Genomic DNA, 11,592 nt, shown 5'->3' with positions numbered 1-11,592 from the left:
CTGGGCGGAAAGTGGAACTTCCCATGACCTCATCCGTGGTTACGAGGGCAGAGAGGCGTCCATACCTACTGATCCGAGTTCAGCTGCAGCTCAGAGTTGTCATGGAAACTGAGGGATTTGCAGTACCGAGAACAGAAACGCAGTAATAAAAGCGATTCAAATTGTGGTTGTTAAGGTCTTAGTGCAGACGATGGCGCTGTTTTTCAGTTAATCCTAGTCAAAATCAAAATTGTGCTGAATTATATAGTTTTTGTTGATGTTTACAATTATAATATAATTATACATTTAAATTTTAAAAAGCTAAACTGACCATATTAGATCATATAATACACACACACACACACACACACACACACACACACATATATATATATATATATATATATATATATATATATATATATATATATATATATATATATATATATATATTGTAGGGATGTCCCGATTTTGAGTATCTACACTTAAATCTATTATCTATTTAACAAAACCCGATTCTATACTTCTATAATACAGAAAAAAAGAATGCAGAAGAGCGGAAAAACAGATTCAAGATATTCCTTATTTTTTTATTTAATTCACCTTGTTTTAACATTCAACATCTCTGTTAGCAAATAACTATAGAGTTACACACACACACACACACACACACACACACACACACACATATATATATATATATATATATATATATATATATATATATATATATATATATATATATATATATATATATATATACACGTTTGTCAGAAAACAGTATAATCGTATTGAACAGTGTAAAATTACACATACAAATATGAATATATGTATTTAATTTATAAGAAATTATGAGATAATATTAAATATTATGTCTATTTTTTCATATATATATATATATATATATATATATATATATATATATATATATATATACATGCAAATAGTATACACACTACATAAATACAATTACAACGTACTTACGTAATATGTGTGCGTGAAAATGGTTTTATTTTTTATTAATAATCTCTAATAGACAAACTTAAATGATGTTAGAATTTTTAAAGTATTTCTTAATAAAATATTCTTTAAAAAAACAATGGAAATAAAAACTATTTTACTAAGAGAATTTAGCGTTTTACGATTAAATTGTGTGATGCGTTCGCTACATTTTATGTTTTGTTGTCACGCAATAATAACTAATCTCATTAACTTCATTCATTTATTTTGGCTGTAATTATATATATATATATATATATATATATATATATATATATATATATATATATATATATATATATATATATATATATATATAAATATAAAAATACTACTCGTCCTAACAAACGGCTCACATCATGCAGCACAGCCAATGGGGGCGATTTTATTTTGGCGCTGAGACACAGGCCTTAAGCAGAGGGGCTTTTGTTACAGCTAGAGGGAGGGAGACGGCTATAATAAAATATATGGGAGCCAAATTTCCCTAGGTCTGCAGGAGCATCCCGCAAAAAAACGGGGCCTCTCCCGATTCACAGCCACACATCCTATCATGGGGATCGACACACGACTGATCTAGCCCCGTTTTTCTCCCAAACAGCGGATCAGATCTCAGAAACGTGGAGTCATAGGTCTTTGTGTTGATATATTTATGTTAACTGCAGCAGGGATCCAGTTTATTTGCTGTATTTGTTTAGAATGGAACACGCTGAAGGTACAGACGCTTTTATTCTACCGCTCTTTTCCTCATGCTTCGTTTCATGATTTCTTGATGAATACAAAACAAGCGCTGCATGCATTTATGTTTTCGGTAACAATAAACCAGTGGTTTTCATCACACCTCTTCCACGATGGAAATGCAATCTGGCCAATTTGATTTAAAGGGGCACGGGCAGCCATGTTGGCATGTTCGCATTCACTTCTACAGTTTGTAAGCTTCACCGCATGATGCAGTTTACCAAAAAAGCATACCGATTTGCATCAAATCGCCTGTTAAAAAACCCCTGGTGATACACATTAGAACTACGTGTGTTGATGTTTTTCCCTTATACACACACATTAGCACATCCGCTAACGCCGCCTTTCATATAATGCAGCGACATTACACGGGGTCCGCTTTACATTGCTGTTGAAAGCCCAGGATTTATTTTTTATTCACGAGTGCTTAATTTAGTTTATTCGTATTTCATTTTGTATTTACTGTTAGATTGAAGCGTTTATACATTGACAATATGGATATACTCGATCTGTTTTGTTATCCAGATAACGCTAGCAGGCTAATGTTAGCCAGCTGGTCATTGCAGGTTTGTTTCTTTGAGATGAAACAATGTTTCAGCTTAGTTTGTTTAAAAAAAGGTCATTTGTTGTTCGGTGGCATTGATCGATGGGTTTGTTTTGCTACATGAATGTCTTAAAATGTTTGTTTTATATTTACTTAATAGACATTCGAAATGACACAAAACTGAAAAAATAAACAATGCTTTTGAATATAATTGTTTATTTTAGTTGTTTATCGAGACAGATTAATTGGTGAAAACGCGTATAAAATCAACGAGACATGCAAAATATGATTTAATTTAATTAATATTAATGCATTTCTGTGCGATGAAATTAACGGTGAATCAAAGGAATTTAATGTGACGAAAATGGCACTGCACAGCTTTGATTGGATTCCAATTACAAAATCTCATTTATGCATGAGTTTTCCTCTTTAAAAAATCTTAAAAAGTTGGCATAACTTCGAGCAGATTAGAGGAAACTTTATTAATCCCTTGGGAGGGAAATTGCAGCTTTGCAGAACAGCTTCATTGGCATTAGCCAAAAACAAGATGCATGTTTTAAATGTGTAATATATGCACTCTGTCTTTATCTCAGCAGGCCCTGTAAGAAAAAGGGAAACTTAAGGATGCTGGAGCAGAACAATGGATTTCTCCTTCTCTTTCATGCAAGGGATCATGGGAAACACAATTCAGCAACCCCCTCAGCTTATTGACTCCGCTAACATCAGACAGGAGGATGTCTATGAAGCCATCAGTGACCCAGGAGATGATGGAGGACAGCAAAACTTTGATTCTCCTCTGGAGTCCGGCTTTTCATACCCAGCTGAAGACGTCCCAGTCATTACAAATGGTTACCCTACGGGTGTAGGTACCTATGAGCAACAGGCCAAGTTTGCCTTGTACTCTCAGTTCCCCAATGGTTCAGCTAATGGCTATGGTGCCATACGAAACTATGGAGATCACAGTTTGCTGCTTGGTGAGGGCACAGTATTGAGACCACCAGTGGTCCAGGAAAAACCTCAAACTCACATCTCACCTCCATCTCATTCCCATCATCACCAGCAGCCTCATCATCCACATCACCACCACCATCAGCAGCAGCAGCAACACCACCCACACAACCCACCTCTGTTACCTCACCACCACCACCACCACCCACCTCCTGCCTCGCACCTAATGCCTCAAGTCCTGCCACCTCCTCCTCCCTTGCTCTTACCTTCATCTCCACCCCTTCTCTCACCTCAAGAAAGCACCATCTCCAACCCCATTGGGCAACCCGTCAACACCATCATCACCACCACTCCTAAAAAGACCAGCTCCCCAGAGATCAAATTAAAGATCATTAAGACCTATCAGAATGGCAGGGAGCTCTTTGAGTCCTCGTTGTGTGGAGACCTCCTGCAGGAGTTTCAGGCCGGCGAGGATTCCAGGAGACAACATGAGCAGAAGAAGGAGAAGAGGAAAAAGAGAGGCAGCAGACATGGCGCTGGTCAAGAAGAAAGCCAACAGCCAAGCAAAGTTGAGGAGGAGCGGTCAGTTGTGGTGCACAACCCTGTACAGACCACTGAAAGTCAGGTCGCTTTCAGAGAAGAGCAGCAGCCACAGTCAAGCCTCAAAAGCCCCAAAGCAGAACTCAAGGAGCAGAAGGTGAGTGTCCTGTTTCAGACACAATAACATGCGAAAAACCTGTAGTTTATAAGATTCTGTTCATCCAAGCATGTGTTGTCTTCTTGTTTAGGTGGAAAAGCACTGTCCTTCGGTCATCACTAGCACTGGCACTTCTCAAGAGTATGAGATTGGTGACTTGGTGTGGGCAAAAGTTGGGACGTATCCTTGGTGGCCATGCATGGTGTCATCAGACCCACAGTCGAACGTTCATACACGTATTAATACAAGAGGTAATTAATCTAAAACAGTATAATGCAAGTAGAGGTTCTTAAGGGGCCATTCACATTGCATCTAACAGCGTGTGGAAAGTGTGAGACACGTCGCTTCCTTCACCAGTTTTAATGTGCTTTGCGCTCGCGCTTCCATGTCATTTGTCATTACTAGGTGACTATCGAACATTTTCTCAGAGTATGAAAATCTGACAACATTGCTGCAGCTCTGATACAAGTTTTATTAATGGAAAAAGCCATAAGCTGTGGACCTCCATTGGAAAGAACGAACTTGTGCATAGAAAAGACGTCAAATGTGAACGGGTACTAAGTCTGGTAAACACTACACAAGCAATTTTAAAACACTAGTGCCTGTTTTCACTGAGGGGTACAGAACAGTACAGATTAGAAGTCAAACTTGCCTTTCCACTGCCATAACTTGTGTGCCTCAGAAAGTTGCCATCAAAGTCCTTCTCGCATGAAGATGAAAACCCTAAAGACCGTTGACATATCTTTGTGTAGAAGGAGCATCTGCTAGTAAGCCAGAGTGCTTGGTGAGTCTTTCTGCTGTGGCGAACCCCAATAGAAATTGATGCCACATTGTTAATTGCCTCTAATGGTTAGGGAGTTGGACTTCAAAAGGATGCAGGTTTAATTTCTGTACTTGACAGGAATTGAAGTAGGGCGAATGAATAAACTACACTTTCTTTATCTTTAGTACCCATCAAACCCCTATTAGAGTTTATGCCAGGCCAGTGTTTTTCCCATACTGATAAACTTCCGGTGACCTGTTATTGTAAAAGCGAAGGGGACACTACACTGTCAGTGGGCGCTGTCTTTCGGATGAGACGTTAAACCGAGGTCCTGACTCTCTGTGGTCATTAAAAATCCCATGGCACTTCTCGTGAAAGAGCAGGGGTGTAACCCCGGTGTCCTGGCCAAAGTCCCTCTATCGGCCCTTACAATTATGGCCTCTCTATCATCCCCATCCACCGAATTGGCTCGATCACTGTCTCTCCACTCCACCAATAGCTGGTGTGTGGTGAGCGCACTGGCGCCGTTGTCCTGTGGCTGCCGTCGCATCATCCAAGTTAATGCTGCACACTGGTGGGGTGGAGAGACCCCCCTCATGATTGTAAAGCGCTTTGGGTGTATGGCCATACACAATAAATGCGCTATATAAATACACATTACATTACATTACATTACATTTACATTACATTGTGAATTTTTTTTTCAATTTATACGGTTCCTTTTACAGCATCGATGTTGTAATGCAATTAAAATATATTCAGTTATATAAACTTTGGCATTCATTTAGTTGCTCAAGCGTAAAACAAGACAAAAAGCCGTTTAAGTGTAAAACGAGATGAAAAGCCATTTACGCGCAAGCACCGTCAGAATCGGCAGGCTAGCCCAGAAGCTCCATTGAATATACTGGGGTAAAATAAATGCTCTCATTGTAAAGACATGGCAGGGAAAATGTAATTTAATGCAGTGCTTTTTGTACAATCTGAGACCTACTTTATATTGAATATCACTCAGCCAGTGGAGAACACTGATTTTTAAAGAAAACAGACCTTAAACGCGCCAATTTTTGCATTGGCATGCAGTTGACCGGAATCGCTTACCCCAGGTTACTGGCAAATTCAAACTTCTATTAGCATGCTTCAGCATATACCCTATTGTTCACTATGTGCTTGTACTGGCACTACTTAAAATCTGTGTGGGTTAAAAACAAAGTACCAATTTCAAGTATGGGTAAAACCTTACTCGCCAAGGCTCACTTTACTTTGTAAAAGTGAAATTGTTTAAAATTGTTTAAGCGACTGTTGACCAAAAGCCCGACTGACTTTTTTTTTGTTGTAGATTCTGTTGTTTATCAAGTTTTTGTTTTCTTAAGCTTTCCTATCTTAATGATAATTACTGATCTTGTTTGCTGTTGTTAGGTTGTAAGGAGTACCATGTGCAGTTCTTTGGAAGTGTCCCTGAGAGGGCCTGGATCCACGAGAAAAGAACTGTGGTGTACAAGAGTGAGAACCAGTTCGATGAGCTGCAAGCAGAAACGCTGCGCAAGAGTACCAACCCTACAGAGAAACAAAAGGTACGCATACCTCAATAAATGTTGTGACCCCATTTCTGTGGTCGTCTGTATGTTCTTCATCTGTAATTTGCTCTATAGCTGCTGAAGCCTCAGTCCCAAAAGGAGCGTGCCCAATGGGAAGTGGGTGTGGGTCATGCGGAAGCAGCTCTTCAGATGACAAGAGAGGAGCGCAATGAAAACTACACCTTCATCTACATTGACAAGGAACCTGGAGCTGATGCTGAAACTGCTGCTGCTCCAGCTCCTGCACCTGATTCTGCTCCTACTGCTCCTACAGACACTGTGACCTCACCAAAAGCGACTGCTAAAAACCGTCCTGAACGTAAACAGAGACGCTCTAGAGGCAGTGCCGGAGCAAAAGAGGAGCCTATTCCCCGTCGGCAGCAACCACGGAGGCAATGCAGCATGAATAGTGTTGGAGAAACATCATCTCCCAATCAAGGAGAGGATGCTATGGAGCAGGAGCAACCCTGCAGTCCTCCCAAACCTGCCCCCCGGCCAAAGGAACCCTCTCCACCTCCCGTCCGGACGCCGTGGAGAACTGCCGCAGCTCGCAAGCTTCTCCCGCTCTCCATTACCATGAAGAAACTCAATGTGGAAATCATCAAATGCGACTGGCAGCTCCCAAAACAAAAGGTGGAGTTACCCAAGAAGACCGAGAGTGAGGAGAGGCCCAGCAGTCGTGTTAAGTCACCGGAGGTAAAATTACAAAGAAAATCAGGGTAACCGCTGGGTCTTAAATTTTAAAAACACAATTTTAGGCCTTAAAAGTCTTAAATTCACTGAAATGTTGTCTAGTAGGTCTCAAATGATTTTAAACAGGTCTTAATTTTTAAAAAAAGCTACCCAATCGATCCAAAACACTAGGCCCACACGGAATCTGTGAGCGCAGAAATCTGCAGATGTTTAAACCATCATTGAGTCTATGTATTAACTTGTGTTAATGTTTGTACATTTATATTTATTCCGTTTTTAAATTAATTTCACCAATATTGTTATATTGTGATATAATAATAGTAATAATGAAATGTTCATATAATTTATTTACAGTACAGTTTGTAAAGTAATATTTTCTGTCCTTCAGTAGATATATTATATGAGATACTTGCTTTGTTTACCAAATAAGTGGTTTTAATTGGATTTGCATTATAAACATTAAATAAAAGTTACAAATGTATTTTTTATTTCCTAAATTAACTTTTAGCTTGATGCTCCTAAAATCATTCCAAATTTATCAAATGACATGAGTGTAGTGAACTCAATTTACTGAAAGTTAGTTCTACTCATTTGAAAAGAATTTTGAACTCGGTTTTGAAGGTAACGAGTTAACTTCAACTTAAATGGAGTAAGTTCACAGAACTCATATAGAGTAGTTTAACTCAAATGGTTTGAGTTGCCTTATGACATGATGAGATTGTATACAAAAGATCGTACACACAAGACTCCCACATGAACATTTACTCAAAGGACAAGAACCCCCAAAAGGTCAATATTGTAGCAGAAACCAAACTGTTAAACATATTCTTGTGGAATGCCCTATTTCTAATGTTATCAGACAACAATTTTTGTCTGAAGAGACTTTAAATGAATTTTTTTTATATGTGAATCCTTCTAATAGTAGAAATGTGTTATCAAAAGTAAACCTTAAAAACAGTTGTAGTTTTTTATCTTGTATATTATCATTATTATTATTTATGTATTTTTATCTTGTGCATTTATTGCTGTTGATGACTTTTAATTCTTAGAATAAAAAAAATCTTTCATAGAAAAGTGTTATTTATAAAATGTGTAAAACTTGATCTATTTTTGCTATGACATGGCCATAGAAGCTGATATGGCAATAAACTCAAAATACTTTCATAAAAAAATCTTAATCAAAATCATTTTTTTTAATTAAAAAAAATATTTAGGAAAAACCACAAGAGGAAAAAAAAGGGGGGGGGGGCAAAGCAGTTGTCATGGTGGTAACAAAATCAAGTCACAATACATTTGAAGCCCATTATCACATATTGTTTACTATGGCATACTCTGTCCATTTTTGCCAATGCCGGTTGCACTTTTGAATCAAGTCCTAGATTAAACGTCAGTCTCTCCTTGCAGTGTATTTTCTTTACAATCCCTATCCATTGAGCCCTTGTTGGAGGATCAACCTGAAACCATTTTTGAGTTATGATTTTTCTGCTAATCTAAATATTTGAATTAAGTATTTGTCAATAGTTGGAACAATTTCTTTCATTTTCCTAAGGTATAATGTCATAAATGAGTAGTCCATTTCTTCTCTTAAATGAAATTTTAATGAAACTTTAATAGCAAGGGGTAAATCAGAGTAAAATGTCAAAAATCATGTCATTTATATGTTGCATGAATAAAAATATGAGCATCTTCTTCAGTAGTTTTGTTTTCAAAAATTACCATCAAAATCAATGCATACAATATAAAATGAAGATACTAAGTATTTTTCTGAAAAATTATACAACAAATGGGAGTTTATTCTTAAAATAGGAACAGTTACTCTAGTCGTTACTGGAGTATTACATTACTTTGGCAGATATTTGTTCTTGGTTTCACAGAAAACAAAAACATTTTAATCTTAATTTAAAAATTCAGACATTTGCATGAAAACAAAGCAAAAATGTTGAGGAAAAATATCACTTTTTTTACAGTGTGACCACAATGTACAGTAAAAGTTATACTAATGGAAAGAGTTATTTAAACCTTAATCTTATTAATTGCAATCAATTAAATGAGTCTTTCCTGACCTTACAATTAAACTTGATTTTGATCAGTTTCACAGAAAACAAATACATTTAATTAATCTAAGATTAATTTAAATAAATCCCAATTTAAATATTTAGACTTTTGATGAAACCAAAACAAAAATGTTAATGAAAATATCACTTTAACAGTTTGATCACAAGGTACAGTAAAAGTATTTTTCTTAGTCTGGTGTTTGACTGCACAGTTATTCAAACCCTGTTAATTGCAATCAATTACAACATACTTTTTGCACCCACATTTTTGCTAGCAAGCATTCCTGTCTAACTCCTTAAAGCAAGGCATGCTAACTTGATAAAAGCAATCACACATGATGTGTCAGTTAGCATCTTCAATTTCTGTGTAATACAATTAGTTGGCATACTTGCATTATAGCCGTCTAGTTTAAAGTTAATTGCTAAGCTGTAGCTAGCTAATACATAATTACAGTAGGTCTCATATGCATGCTGCTTAAGAAACTACACCTTTTTTTTACAAATGCTGTTCTGTTTCACAAAGGGCTCCAGTAATAAAGCAGAAGCAGAGACGTGTTCGAGTGAAGAGGAGCGAGCTGCGTCTCCATCAGGATGGAGTGACCAGGAACACACTTCAGCAGAGCAATCCACAGGTATTCACTGGATTAGTGCAAGCACAGAGCGGAAGCAGAGATGTACAGATGTGGTTTTACGGTGCAAGTCTGATCAAGGAAACGTCCTTTGTGTTTGTGCCAAAACAGAGAGAAAGCAGCAGCGGCGATCAGTGCGAAGCCGCTCTGAGTCAGAGAAGAGCGTGGAGCCAGTGCCAAAAAAGAAAGTGAAAAAAGAACAGGTAGAGCATCAGAAGAAAATATTTAATCTGGAGACACAGATGAGTCAGTAGATAATTCAAAACTGAAAATTGTCAGGGCTCATTCACACCAAATGAGTCTTCGCTTTCAAAAACGCTTGATGTGGCGTTCAGGAAAGGGTTAAAGAAAGGTGCAGTGCAGCTCCACGTGATGCAATATTACCAACATGATGTAATAACAACAATAACGGACCTGTTAAAATAGGAAAACGATAAGTTTATCATATGCATTTGAAGATACTGCCAATAACTAAGGATATTCTGGAAAAGTCACAATGAATGCCTCATCCTCCATGATGGGATGGTAAATAAAACTGTTTTCATGCCAACTTTCTACTATAAACAGAAGTTCGCATTGGTTGCCTCAGCTCTGATATTTTCTGATTGGTCCACTGCTTTTGGACCTTACAGTGATGAGCTGCGCTGCTTGTGAAAGTTGATGATCTTTCAACTTGGCACAATGTATTAAAAATTGTGTAAGTGATGCTTCAGAAGATGTAAGATGTGAGTGTAATGGTCAAACGCATGTCAAAGCATGTTTACATTGAAAAACTATAGAATAGTAGCATGTTGAAGAGGAAAAACCCCCCTTATTTGCCCCCTTTGATTTATTTTTTTTAATTTTTTAAAATATTTTCCAAATGATGTTTAACAGAGCAAGGCAATTTCCACAGAATGTCTGATGATAATTTTTCTTCTGGAGAAAGTCTGAATTGATTTTTTTCAGCTAGAATAAAAGCAGTTTAAAATAAATAAATAAAAACATTTTATGGACAAAACTATTAGCCCCTTTAAACTATACATTTTTTCTGTAGTCTACAGAACAAACCATATTTATACAATAACTTACCTAATCACCCTAACCTGCCTAATTTACCTAATTAACCTAGTTAAGCCTTTAAATGTCACTTTAAGCTGTAGAGAAGTGTCTTGAAAAATATCTAGTCAAATATTATTTACTGTCATCATGGCCAAAATAAAATGAATCAGTTATTAGAAAAGAGTTATTAAAACTATTATGTTTAGAAATGTATTGGAAAAAAATCTTCTCTACATTAAACAGAAATTGGGGGGAAAAATAAAGGGGGGCTAATAATTCCTTAAGTCTTTCTTCTGTCAAACACAAAAGAAGATGTTTTGAATAAAGCTTAACCTCTAACCATTGACTTTTATAGTATTTGTTTTTCTATTTCGTATGACAATGGCTTCTGTTTTCGGCTTGCTTTGAAATATTTTCTTTGTGTTCAAGAGAATAAAGAAACTCATAAAGGTTTGGAATGACTGGAATGAATGAGAATTTTTGGGGTGGACTATCACTTTAAGAAATTCAGTACATTTAGAAACAATCATTTCTAATAGATTAATTTTGACATGAGGATATTTAGATTTTCGTACTGGAAAAGGAAAACAGAAAAAAAACTTTCCTTGTGCTCTGCTAGGATTTTTTTCCAGATGAATATTTTATGTAATAGTTATATTTAAATGTTTGAAATGTTATTAATATAACTCTGCTCTTTGTGGATTTATATTTCTAGAACATGTTGACAGTAGTTCTCTAAGAGTAGGTTTTCTTTTGCATTCACGGCAAATGTAGTTTAAGCATCTGATTCACTGTATGTATTTGAAGCAAAATGTAAACCTGTTAATTTGATATTAATAATATATGTATTATATGTACAAAATTTCAGTATTTGCATCTGTCAAAAAAACTACTGCCAGATTTTTATTTATTTATTTTTTAAGTTTTTTTTTTTTT

At 36.5% G+C, this 11,592-nt stretch overlaps 1 protein-coding gene across 24 annotated transcripts in view; it reads left to right on the top strand.

The window, feature by feature from the left end:
- The first annotated feature begins 1,464 nt into the window (after positions 1-1,464).
- nsd3 (nuclear receptor binding SET domain protein 3) overlaps positions 1,465-11,592 on the top strand; it is a 49,271-nt gene continuing 39,143 nt past the window's right edge. For 9 of the 24 annotated variants that reach the window (XR_012386258.1, XR_012386257.1, XR_012386256.1 and 6 more), the window contains exons 1-7: positions 1,465-1,690; positions 2,851-3,902; positions 3,994-4,153; positions 6,082-6,236; positions 6,315-6,935; positions 9,510-9,618; positions 9,727-9,818. Coding sequence is in view for 12 of the 24 variants with exons in the window: in XM_005155326.6 (XP_005155383.2) it covers positions 2,898-3,902; positions 3,994-4,153; positions 6,082-6,236; positions 6,315-6,935; positions 9,510-9,618; positions 9,727-9,818 (2,142 nt within the window). In the remaining 12 variants the exon portion in view is untranslated. Of the gene's footprint in view, positions 1,691-2,036; positions 2,280-2,850; positions 3,903-3,993; positions 4,154-6,081; positions 6,237-6,314; positions 6,936-9,509; positions 9,619-9,726; positions 9,819-11,592 lie in introns of those variants that run through there. The other 15 variants (XR_012386261.1, XR_012386259.1, XR_012386254.1 and 12 more) reach the window with 3 other exon arrangements.

The sequence above is a fragment of the Danio rerio genome, chromosome 10 (genome assembly GCF_049306965.1).
Source record: "Danio rerio strain Tuebingen ecotype United States chromosome 10, GRCz12tu, whole genome shotgun sequence".
NCBI lineage: Eukaryota > Metazoa > Chordata > Actinopteri > Cypriniformes > Danionidae > Danio > Danio rerio.
The sequence above is the reverse complement of the archived record's forward strand: the minus strand, read 5'-3'. Positions and strand labels throughout refer to the sequence as shown.